The sequence below is a fragment of the Urocitellus parryii genome, chromosome 1, assembly GCF_045843805.1.
Source record: "Urocitellus parryii isolate mUroPar1 chromosome 1, mUroPar1.hap1, whole genome shotgun sequence".
Lineage (NCBI taxonomy): Eukaryota > Metazoa > Chordata > Mammalia > Rodentia > Sciuridae > Urocitellus > Urocitellus parryii.
In genome coordinates, this window is record NC_135531.1 from 106,081,735 (window position 1) to 106,095,603 (window position 13,869).

The 13,869-nt window shown below is 33.1% G+C and overlaps 1 protein-coding gene across 2 annotated transcripts in view; it reads right to left on the reverse strand.

Moving 5' to 3' along the window:
- Positions 1-13,869, reverse strand: part of Adamts19 (ADAM metallopeptidase with thrombospondin type 1 motif 19) — a 264,305-nt gene that overhangs the window by 214,546 nt on the left and 35,890 nt on the right. For both annotated transcript variants that reach the window (XM_026408507.2, XM_026408506.2), the window contains exon 3: positions 7,106-7,271. In XM_026408507.2, coding sequence (XP_026264292.2) covers positions 7,106-7,271 — 166 coding nt within the window. The remainder of the gene's footprint in view (positions 1-7,105; positions 7,272-13,869) is intronic.

The window sequence follows — 13,869 nt, forward strand, 5'->3', positions numbered from 1 at the left end:
TGAACAGACACTTCTCAAAAGATGATATACAATCAATCAACAAATATATGAAAAAATGTTCTACATCTCTAGTAATTAGAGAAATGCAAATCAAAACTACTCTTAAGATTTCATCTCACTCCAGTCAGAATGGCAGCTATTGAGAATACACAAACAACAATAAGTGTTGGTGAGGATGTTGGGGGAAAAGTGCATTCATGCACTGCTGGTGGGACTACAAATTGGTTCAGCCAATATGAAAAGCAGTATGAAGAATCCCTGGAAAACTTGGAATGGAACCACCATTTGACCCAGCTATCCCACTCCTTGGTATAAACCCAAAGGACTTAAAAACAGCATACTACAGGGACACAGCCACATCAATGTTTATAGCAGCACAATTCAAATAGCTAAACTACAGATCCAACCTAGAGGCCTTTCAGTAGATGAATGGATAAAGAAAATGTGGCATGTATACACAATTTAATATTACTCAGTATTACTAGAGAATTAAAAATCATGGCATTTGCAGGTAAATGGATGGAGATGGAGAATAGAATACTAAGTGAAATTTGCCAATCCCGAAAAAAAAACAAAATGATTTCACTGATTTAAGGATGCTCATCTATAATATGCTGCAGGAGGAGTGGGATGGGAGGATTAAATGAACTCTAGGTAGGGGAAAAGGGAAAAGGGGAGTGGAAGGGAGGGGACTTAGGGGTAGGAAAGATGGCGGAATGTGAGGGTCATTATTACTTTGTGTACAACCAGAGATATGAAAAACTATGTCCTATATATGTAATATAAATTGAAATGCATTCTATGGTCATATATAACAAATTAAAATTTTAAAAATTTAAAAAAGAAAGAAATTAGACAAAGTGCTGTGAGATAAGGAGGATATTGCAGAAGATAACACTTTCAGAGGATAGTGAATATAAGATAGGAAGAATCTAGACAACTGGATGTTGTCACTGGTCAGCCAGTCTTCCCTGTCCCACCTGAATACTTATAAACTGTAACATATTCAAGGAAAAAAATTCTATATTTGAACCACTGTATTTGCTTGTTTTATAGTGGCCACGCCTGTACCATAACTAAGAGATGGCTCTCACTTCCCTGCAGTTGGCATTAGATTCCCCACAAGTCTTGCTTCTAACTATTTGCTGGGCTGTCCTTATTAGCACAATAGGAGCCCTACAAAAGGAAAGACAGAGTGTTTACACTCCTTAATACCTGTCAGATTATAAGAACTATCCCTGTGTATTTAAAAAAAATGCCTCTCACAGTCTATATGTAGCCATCAAAGTAATTTCATGTGTTCTAGATATTGTAGCTTGAATGGTAATTGTGCATGTGTGTGTGTATTGAAGGGTGCTGGGGATTGAACCCAGGGACTCATGTAGGCCAGGCAAATGTTCTATCATAGAATCATATCCCCTGCCCTGTAGTTTGAATGTTGACAAATTATTTGTGAGCTAATTTTTAATAAACTCTATGTTAAGTCAAAAATTCCAGCTTATCTTAAAACAGTAGACCTTCAAGTACTAATTTGTCGCTGAATAAATTCAAGAACAGACCAACCACCTAGTTCCCAAGACCTCTCCACAGCTATCCATGTTGCCATTGATACTGGTACTCTCCCTTTCAAGGACTTTTGTGTTAGCTGTTCTCTTGGCCTACCCCACAGTTATTCCAGAAGTATTTTTAACTTTTTCTTTATCAAAGAAGATTTCTTACTTATCCATGATAGATAAATGGAACCTGGAAAAGTTCCTACTTAAGCTGGCATTTTCAATCTCTCTATCTTGCATGACTTCTCTCCACAATCTAAAATAGTGCTTGGTAACAGAAACTTAATATTTTAAAATGCAAATAAATAGATCAGTTGAGTCCAGGAAAGGGAATGGGGGTGGGAGGAAGGGAAGGATAAGGGTAAGTACTGGGGACTGAATTGAAGCAAATTACATTCTATGCATTTATAGTTATGTCATAATAAATACTAATGTTATGTATAACTATTATCAACCAATAAAAATAATGAAAAAAGTTAATGAAATAATATTTTGTCTCTCCTACTTAAAAAAGTTAGAAATTACCAAGTTATTTATTTAATTACTCTCACGTTTCCTAGTCTGAAAAAAAAAATCAATTCAACTAGAAAAAGAAGACAGCATATAACTACTGATAAAAGTAACTTAAAATCCACAGGACCTCAAAAGGTATGGAAACATTAGGATCATTAAACTTTCTGTAAATAATGTACAAAGAACTTTCAGATTGTGAAAATACGCACTTATTTAGATGGGTTCAATTTCAGACATCTTTGCAGAAGTTACTATATACCTGGAAGTCAGGAAAGGAGTGAAATGGAGACAGAGTTTAGGATCAATGAATGTGAAGTTGAACTCAGAGATTTGAGTTATATCAGTGTAAGGAAGTAGTATGTTATGATTTGGAAGTGAGGTGTCTCCCAAAAGCTCATGTGTGAGACAATGCAAGAAGATGTAGAAGAAAAGTGATCAGATTATTATGAGAATCTTAACTCAATTAGTGAATTAATTCCCTAAAGGGATTAACTGAGTGCTAACTGAAGGTGGGCAGAGTGTGTGGTTGGAGGAGGCGGGTCATTGGAGTGCCTTTTGGAGTACATGTTTTGTATCTGACCAGTGGGATCTCTCCCTCTGCTTTCTGATCATTACATGAGTCACTTCGTTCTTCCACACTCTTCTGCCATGATGTTCTGACTCATTTTGAGTCCCAAGGAATGGAGTTGGTCTTCTATACACTGAGACCTCTGAAACTGTGAGCCCCTAAATAAACTTTTCCTCCTCTACAATTTTTGTGGTCTGGTCTTTTAGTCATCACGGGGTGGGGGGGTGGGGATAAAAATTTGAGTAAAACAATGTGAAAAAGGAGAAGGGGGAAGGAGTCCTGAGAAGGGCCTCTATAGGGAACATACACATGGATGAAGACATGCCATAAAGCAGATGAGGATGTAAGATAAATGAAAGGAAATAAGAAACAGGGAGGGTTTATAAAAAGAGAGGCTGTTTAATCAAGAGTGGTAGAAAGATTCTGTAAAAATGGATAGAAAAGTATGTTTCCTTTATTTGCCCCAGCTAGTGACAGCTGTCTTGGCCCTAATCTGTCAGCTTCCTGGTGTCCTTATTTGCATATTACTTTTAAATGGACTCTCTGGAAGATGCTAGATTTCTTAAGAATCTCAAATTCATGGTAGTCTCCATCATGCAAGTTAGCCATTGTATGTGAAAAATCATGAAAACTAAATCAATCACTTTCATATATTGCTTCCTTTGATGTTTTCATTGGCTGCAATTCTGCTTAATTCACTCTTTATTTCCTAAAAATTTAGATCATTTTCTACCCATGTATAAAAACATGCATGTTTCTATGCATGTAAAAAAATAAAACAGTTGAGCCCGTATACGGTGGTGCATACTTATAATCCCAGCAGCTCAGGAGACTGAGGAAGGGGGATTGCAAGTTCAAAGTCAGCCTCAGCAACTAAAGGAGACCCCGATCAACACAGTGAGACCGTGACTCAAAACTTAAAAAAAAAAAAAAAAATGAAAAGGGTTGGAGATGTTGCTCAGTGGTTCAGCACCAATCAGTCCAATCCCTGGTACCAAAACAAACAAAACAATACACAGTTGATACCATACACTTCCAAATGGAATAGAAATTTAAAATTATGTACTGATGGATGATGCTCCATGTGTGCACTCCACAATGCCCTCCACACGCTCACAATAACCTCCAGAGCAGTTATGGATGGTGTTCGGAAACTATTTCAGTAGTGGCCTGATTAAGTCAGCTCTAAAAATAGAGATGATCTCTCTGTCCTGCTCAAACCTTGATTTTCAACTCCATAAATCTTTCTGTTACATTCTGAGTCCTAGATTCATTCTAAGTGAATAATAAAATGTTAAGGAATAGATATTGATAATATCATTTATATAGCATGTAAGACCCTTCATTTTCCAGTGGCTATTTTTCGAGGACTGTGTCTTTTCTAGTGCAGACACATAGCTTCAGCTCTCCTGGCTGATGCTATCTCATGCCCTTATATTTTTGCATGCTTTGTTTCTTCTGCTTAAAATGCTCTTATTCCATTAATGTTTAATAACATATGCTAAAAAAATTATATATGTTTTTCATTTTCACACATAATCTCATTCAATTCTAAGCATAGCGCTGAGGTTCAGGCATCACTTGCCCATTCTCTACATTACAAATGGAACTTTTGAGAGAGAAAGTTTACCAAGATCCTACAGAAAGTGATAGCATAAGGAGGTGAACACAGGCAGTCTGACCCAAAGTCCATCATCTTTCTTTTTTTAAACTTATCTTTATTTTTTACATACATGACAGTGGAATACATTCCAATTTTTATTACACATATAGAACACAATTTTCATATCTCTGTTAGTATATAAAGTAGGTCCATCATCTTAACCTACACACTCCACTTCCTTTTCTCCATCAAGTCTTAAGAAGGTTTACTTTATGTCTGATGTTCTGCACCCCATTTTCAGGTACCTTATGTACTAAGTGATAATGTCTACTTATCACTCTACAGTACAATGGCTGATTTACCATTTTGTCTAAAATCATGTACAGTTCACCTCTTAAGAATTGGGGTCATGGCATTTAGCTCTACATCCTTGTGAGGTGATTGGCAGTATTGTTTTGTTTGTTTGTTTGTTGTTATTGTTGTAAATATAGAAACTAAAATTTAAAAATATGAGAGAAATGCCCAAGATTACCTAGCTGGGTAAGACTGAGACAGGACCTTGAACCCAAGGCTTCTAACTCTCAACTTCTGGTTTCTCTCCCTTCTATGTTATCTTTTAATATAAGAACACAATGAAGTCATGATAAAGTAAGAAACTCCCTGAAAAAATTCACGTAAATAATACATATCAATGTAGTCTACCCAAGGCATTAAAATGATGAAAGGGGATAGTATAAAGACTAAGCCAAAGAAAAGTAAATTTAATAATTCCATTTTTTATTTAAGAGAGAGAGAGAATTTTTTAATATTTATTTTTTAGTTTTCGGCAGACACGGCATCTTTGTATGTGGTGCTGAGGATCGAACCCGAGCCACACGCATGCCAGGCGAGCACACTACCACTCGAGCCACATCCCCAGCCCAACAATTCCATTTTTCAAAGGCAATATGGTTACATTATCCATACTTATGCCATATTGATAATTAGTTAGTATTAACTAACTAATTATTAGCATAAGTACTAATAATTAGGCCTAAAGTAAGAAGGGAAAAGTAACAGCTGAACATATATGTCCAAGTAAATGGATATTTTATTTCATGGATTGCTAATTTAAAAAATATATTTTAAATACTGAGTCTTTAATCTGAAAATAGGTAATCTCAGTAAATCATCTAATTGGTGATAGCTTACCACTTTGCATGCAAGTCCTTGTTCTAAGTAGATCAACATTAATTTTAAGTCATGAATAAAAATACATGCGATATGTTTGTGTGTATATATACATATATATCATAAACATTATGAGCAATGTTTGCTAAATATGAACAATGAATTTATGCTTTATTAGTCTATTAAAATTAAAAACTTTTATCCATGCATAATTATATACAAAGCCTGTTTTATGTCATCAGTGCACATGAGAAATTAGAATAGCTGAAACTTACTATGATTCAAAAGTTACACAGTCCAGATTTTCAGTTTAACTTACAGAAAGCAATCTTCTTAAATGGATTAAACCCAAGTTATTGTTGTTGTTTTCATATTTTCACAATACAAAATCTTTTCTTTTTTGTTAATAATGTATAACTTTTGGTCAGCTTTATCTCTTTGCTATCTATAGCTCTTTGAATAGGAAAGAGGTTGTTATTTAACTTGTTTTGTGTACCCTAAATATTGTGACATTGAGATAGATTCATTTAACCATGTTTGAATATAACTCTCATACATACTGATGAGTTTTCACCAAATAAAATAGAATCACAGATTAATTAGAAATAAATACTTTGTAATCAGAAACATAATATTTTTAATCTGACACCCTACTGTTGATTTGGACATCCTATGGTCTCCCTAAATGTTACCTTTCACTCTTCACATACCTAACCCAGGCTCAAATGCCATAATCAATTTTAGAATTGATATCTTGTTACTAACTACATTAACAATTTCAAATGTGCAACACATATTTTAAAACCTCTGTACTGAAAATTCTTCAATAAATTCACATTTCTTCATATTCTCATTAGAAACATTTCTTATACCAGTGAATGTTCACTGAGACATCTGAACTAGATGTCTAAACATTTTTTCCCAGTGAAATGATTTTGTTATGAACATTGTCTCTAACTTTCAGGTCTGACTTGATTTTAAAAATCATTCATTTCCTTTTCTTTCTTGCTAATACCACAGATTTCTGCATAAAGGACATAAAAAAGTACACAAAAATGTCACCTTCCAGTCTTTATTTCTGTGAGAACTTGTAGATAATAGGAATTGAGGATTTGATGGCTTGCAGTACTTATGAGTCTTTGAAATTTCCAGAATTATGAGATTCTGATACAACAAATAAATTTAAAAGTATAAATCTTTACTTTTATTGCTATTCTGATGCTAATTTTAATCTCCAAGATGATTTTTAGATGGGTTAAAAAAAAAAAAAGAGGATGCCTTAGTAGAAGTAAAGAGATATGTGTGATGCTCTCTTGGAGGTAGGCTAAAATAAGGCCATGAGCTCACTGGATTCAGTTTCAGGAGATCTGGAGCTCTCTGTCATTTCTATTCCAGTGAAGTGAGCAGTATCCTGTAAGGAACACTGAACCACTTAAGAAAGTTATAAGGCATGTGATCTATTAATCTCTGAGGCTCTTTTTGAGTTTCCATTCTTTTATATTAAAATGCAGTATTTCCTAGAAAACTAAAAGATAGGCCTAAAATAGACATATATAATTGCTATTAACAAAAAGAGATTTCACAGTGCAAAGACATAATAAAGGTAGTAGATAGAAAAGAGGGAAAGGAAGACAGAGGGAGGGGGAAACCTTTTATAGGATTCATCTCACTCTGCACATTTAGTTCAGAAGACATTACCTGAAATGATACCACAGTAATGACTGTGAAGAGCTGACTTCTCTGTGGCTTTTTCTTCCACGGACCTTTTCTGCCTATAGACACGGTGTGGATGACCCGTTATGGCCATTGTATCATTGAGTGGCTCAATAAATATGAAGTCCTCATTGAGCTGTATAAATCCCATCTGGAATATACAACACAAAAAGATAGGTCAGAAACCCCATTTAAAAATTACTTTCTAAGTTCTTCTATTCACATGTTCTGTTTTCTTTAACAAATATGCATGTGATCTTCTAGAGAATCTATTTCAGTGACCCCACTAGAGAGGTAACTATCTTCACATTTTATTACTTCATCTTTGTGTGCTTTATTGCACTACCATAAACTTCATTTAGTAGTCTTAGCCTGTGTGGGTGGGAGGCTAGATGCCAGCAACAGATGCACAGTAAAAATTCTGGAATGTTAAAGGCTCACTTTGGGAGACCCATGGGGTCACTTACATGTACAACATGTACAAAAAGAGGGATGCAGTTTTTAATTGCATACACCACAGAGTCCAACTTTTTGACAATCAGTACTTAGTGAAGTAATTCATGTAACATCAAGGCAAATGCAAGATTCATAATATTGAAAGTAATTTGTAAAATATTCTTAAAGTTTTGTACTAAGCATTTTTTTAAAAATTACAAAATAAATCAAGCAAAACTTACATAAACAAGTTTAATTTCATAATGGTCTTAGCCACCCAACTATGGAAAGTTAAAAACTGTAAACTATGATTATCATCAATGAAAAGGTCTTACAAGTAGGTATCCTTGTAATATGAAGCTAAGCCTGCTCATTTATATCTTTCCTTCTTTTGGAATATAAATTGATTTATAACTAGGAAAGTTTTCCACAGAGACAGACACAATGTGAATTAATCTTCTTGTTATTTTTTAACTCTACATAATCAACATAAAAATAGAATACCCTTAACATTGTTACCTTTAGCAAATTCTAAATTATTGTTCTAATGTTTAAAAACACTTGTTATGTCTAGTGTTGACATTTTGAAGGCTTGAAATGTTCTATTTTTATCATAAAAATTGATATTTTCATAAAAGATATTCTAAAATGCTAAGAAATAATCACTTAAAACCTGCATTATTCATCTCAATCTGGTAATATAATATATAGTTCTTAATTATTTCACATCTACCATCTGGAATTTAAGTATAGCTCATTTTAATTTGATCAACATATAAGTAACACATTAATTAAATAATTATTTATTCAGATAAAACAATTTTCCAAAGTAAAATTTAAGAAAAAATAAATTCACCCTGAAAAATACGTACTTTTTCCTTAGGTGTCTGGTTTGTTCTTCTCCTAGCAGTTAGCACAGGGTCCACCATATATAAAGTATTCAACAAATGTTTGTTAAATAAAAGAATGATCGAAATTTATCTCCTTTTTTTCATTTTTCCACTACTGTATTCAAATTTAAATTTTGTTTTTATTACTAGAGTGTGTTAGCAAAGATGTAATACACTAATGTTATTAGAGTGCATTACATCTCCTGTACAAAAAGACCAGCTGATTGCCAATGTGTTACATAATCATTTTATTTTGTACTGAACTAATATTACAATACACTTTTAGAAAAAAAAAATCTAAAGTCCTAATCAATTTCATCTTATTGAATTTTTCCTATCACTAATAAAATTCTTAAGAACTGAAATACATAATTCTATCACTTGTTTTTCTCCTTTCTCCTTCCTATCTCCCTTTCCCTGTCTCTCTTTCTAACACACACACACACACACACACACATATTCACACATATTTGGCATTAAGGGATGATGTAAAAAAGATTCACTCTAATGACTCTTTAAAAAATATGAGGCATATATATGTATATATATATGTGTGTATATATATATTTATATGTCAAATATTTTTATGTAATTTTAATGACTTCCACTGAGTTGTTTTATTTTTTTTATTCTTGTTTTAATTCTCTAAAATTTGAAACAATCTTGAATTTTAAAGTAATTACATGAAATCTAGAAATTTTTCTATGGTTAATTAGATTAGCAACATGAGAATATAAAACATTAAAAGTACTGAGTGGCCATGAAAAATGTAGTACATCTACACATAACTTGAGAAAAGATGGTGTCACATTATATATCTTTGAGCCAGTCTATAAAAATATAGATATGTGTTAGTTTTGTCTTATACATTAATGTAATTCAAGGCCATTAATAAAACTGTAGCTGATGATTAAATCATAATGTGTGGTTAGGATATCTCAAGCAAACATGCTGAGTTTTACCTAAATCATAAATTTGTGATCCAACACATTCTTTCATCAGGTTATAAAAATGGTTACATTTGTAATAAATGTTACAAAACATAACTTCATACTATCATATACAATTTAAGGAGTTCAAGAACAGATTCTGGTTTTAAGATTATTTGCTAGCAACATAACAAAGACAAAGTTACAGCAACTTTATCTACACTACTTCCTAGGGCCATTCAGATACATGTAATGCTTTTAGCATGTAGTCTGATGCTAGATAACTATTCAATAAATATTCACTGTTATTTTTATTTTAATAATAAGGATAACATAATGTAAATATATTTAATTATAAGGATACTAGTAAATATAAGCACCTAAACATTTGAATATAAACTACAAAGTTCACAGAGTTCAAAGAATCAGTTTATTCATGTTTGTATTCCCCCATTAGCACATTAATGTCCAAAATAAATGTTTTATTTTATTATGTTTTGTTTTGAGACAGAAACTTCTTCATAATGTAACACATCTATTTTGTTAGAATTTTTTTCTGTCAGCAATTTTGAAAACAAGAAAGCCATTTTTAAAAAGGAAGAAGTTAGAGTAATTATAAAGGTGACTCGTTCATTCAATACATGCCTACTGTCTACTCACTGTGTGCCAGACTTGGTTCACTCAAAGGCATAGTTAGCCCCAAATGTCACAATGTATATTTTCTGAGACCACAATGCTATCTTGTAGCACAAATATTGTCCAGCTTTGATTCTGTACCATTCAATGTATGGGCCTAGATTAAAATAGAACTGCAAAAAATCTTGAGGTTTTCTGTGCCTCTCACAAAGGAACTATTTTGTTTTTCTGTTAATAGAATTTTTTTTTATCTGCACTGTAATTTTACAAGCCTTGGAAGAAAACAAGCACATATTAAACTCTCTACACAACAATCCACAATTAGGCAGCATTTATTTTAGTTGCAAACATTGTCTTCTCAATTTTAGAAGAAAAGATTATGTGAATTAATATGGTATAACAACATATTATTTGCAAAAAAGTTAAAGTGTTTTTCTCCTTGAGCGTCTTTTAAAAAATTTTCCAGATAATTTTCACTATTTTAAAACTTTTCATAAAAATAACTGGAAATACAATTTAATTAAAGTGCTGTTAACTCCTTTATTTAGATCATCACAAGCATGTGCTTAAATGGTGGGATTCCTTTGTCATTTATTCTTTGATTTTATGATGTAATAAGAATTTCAGGGCTGGGGATGTGGCTCAAGCCGTAGCGCACTCGCCTGGCATGCGTGCGACCCGGGTTCGATCCTCAGCACCACATACAAACAAAGATGTTGTGCCCACCGAAAACTAAACAATAAATATTAAAAATTCTCTCTCTCTCTCTCTCTCTCTCTCTCTCTCTCTCTCTCTCTCTCTCTCTCTCTTATCTTTTTTTAAAAAAAGAATTTCAATTTCAACTTGCAATTTATCATTGCTTATGTGAAAGGAAATAAGCCATCGGTCATTTTTTTTTCTTACTAGCTTTTATATTTTATTTTACTCCTATTTTATATGCCTCTGATTTCTACAACCATGAATATAAATTTCCTTGTAGGTGTATTGACACTACCAACTCATAATCACAATGTGAAATTTGATTGGGCTAATGTGCAGAGATGATTAAACACTGTTGCTTCAATTCATCAAATATGAAACTTCATTTGTTCAAATGCGAATTGATTTTGGGCTGTGAAAGTAATGAACAGATGTTAGAGTCCCAGTGCAGGTCTATCTGAAGCAGTAGGTGGAACAGGAAAGCATATGGCAATATGGCACTCCTTGCTCTTGTTCCCACTCCTGCTGTGATGACTAATTCACTTCCAGTGCCTCACTTTCAGCTCACTCCAAGAGCCAAAATGCTACTATAATAATTATAAGTTTTTTTCTTAATTCTAATCTCTCTTCTTTCAACTTTCTTTATTTTCCAGAATCTTCATTTCTAGGTAAAATTTCAGTGTACTAGCTGAATGTATTTTAGACTCAAAAGAATGAAAATTATAGTCCATTAAGTAATGAATATTATGAGTCTATGATAACTTGTTTTTTAAAAATATGATGCAGCAGTTCCATTGCTGAAGATATATCCAAAGGAAATGAAATCAGCATGTATTGCTTAACAGAGCCAAGATATGGAATCAACTTAATTTTCCATCAGTGGATGAATGAATGAAGAAAATTTGTTATATATATGCAATGGAATACTACCTCGCTTTAAGAAAGAAAGAAATCCTGTCATTCGTGACAACACTGATGGAGAATATAATGCTAAGTGGAATAAGCCAGGTACAGAAGTCCAAAATCGCATGATTTCACTTTCCCATGGTATCTAAAGGCATTGAACTCCTGGAAGCAAAGAGAAGAATGGTGGTTACTAGAATGAAGGTGAGGAGGGTTTGGGAAAATGTTGGTCGAAGGATACAAAATTTCAGATAGTCAAGAGACTAAGTTCAGAGACTGATTGTTCTACATGGTGAATGCAATAAATACCAATCAACTGTTTACTGAAAAATTGTGGCAATAGTTTTAAATGTTCTCATTATTAAAAAATTATGTGAGACAACAGATATACCTATTAGCCTAATTTAAACTTTCCATGACATATATATATACACATATATGTATATGTATATATATATAAAATGTAGTACACCATTAATATGTACCATTTTTAAATATTAAAATAATTCACTTTAAAATATAGTATGTCACAAGAAGTGAATGGCATAAGCACTAAAGGAAATGAGGAAGGTGATAAATCATAATAATGCCAGGATATGAAAAAGGTCTAGGGGATAACAGGATTTGGATGAGATGGAAGGCAAGGATGTTCCATTGTTATCTGGGGCAAAACGGATGTCGAGTCTAGCTAACAATTCAAAAAGATGCCTAGTTTCAGTGGAGAAATGGGAATATGTGCTCCCAAAATAGAATAAACAAATACAATTGAAAAAAAATCAAATAACAGCTTTTTTGAAGGGAAAAAGAAAATCAGTGTTATGTATGTCATAGAAAAATAGTCTATTTTCCCAGTACAAGGTGTGTCAAAGAATTAGGTACTAAAAGGAACACAAGTGTTTTATTTGTGGTAATAGACTTTGCTGAAAGGATTTGGTATCAATATCTGCTTTGCAAAGCATTTTAGATAAATATCAGATACCCCATGTTATCTGAATTTCTATTTAAGTTTGGTTTTACTTTCTTAAGTATTTTCTTGTAGGTTATGTTATAGTATATAACTCATTCAGCAAATAAAACATTATAGCTTCAAATGTAAGCATAATATAGAGCTTGGCATAATGCCATACAGTTTTTCTATGCTTTAATCAAATTAAATGCCATTTCAATATTATTGCAACTGGGAGAAGTTTCTCATGAACTTGGGTATTCTATATTTAATCATACAAATCCGTATGATGATGCTTCTGACACCATATGCTATCCCACATTCTTATCATTCTAAAACACCCTGACCTTTATAGTGTTTCCTCTGTATTCCCAGGAGGACAAACTTGAAATCCTTAATGAAGATATGTAAAGTATGATAAGTAAGATATAAAAAAACTCTTGCCTACTTCTCCAGTTTTATTTTACTACACAAATTTCATATGTAACCATAATGAACAAATCTATTGTGAAAAGACATTATGTTTTAACATAGTTTGGAATAACATTTAGTTGCAAGATTTCAGCACAGCTCATGGCATATGCTGTGTTCTTTCCAGATTATCATTTGAGTGTGTATACAGCTATGAATTCTTCAAAATCAAGCAGGCTCAGTCCTCTTTCCAAAGTAATCACTGCCTTTCCTTATAGGCTGAACCATGCACTTTCTGCGATTGCACTGTCTACTGTGGTTACCATTGCTCTGATTACAAGTATGAGCTACTGGTGGGGGCAGTTTGGGCATGGTGCTCATCCTCTTGCCTTCAATACACAGATCCTACTAGTAGACAACAGGTGCTCAAAAACACGTTGCTTTTAATTCAGTGCCTTGTTCTCTTGAGATAAAATAACACATATGGATTCAATGCCTGAAAAAAACATCTCTTCATACCACCTGTGACTTCATCTGGGGGAAAATTAGAATTTCATTTCTTCCATTAGACCTTTCCAATGTTGCCTTCCTTGAATAGCCAAGTATTATCTCTAGGAAAGCCTTTCATGCCACCAGAATGCTAACATCATTCTATTTCTTTCCCAGCCAAAAGGCTTCAAAAAGAATCATTAAACTACTGTGGTAGAAGGAAACTTAGAAATCATTCAGGCATGATTGGAGTTTTGAAATCAAGAAAACTAAGGCTTTAAACTATAGCATGGCTTGCCCAAACTCACATAGTTAATGTGAATGTCAGGGCTGAAGTCTAATGCTCCCGATTTCCAAGTTAATTTTTGGTTTTAGTATATGATTCTGTATTTGTTTGTTATCTACTTAAAA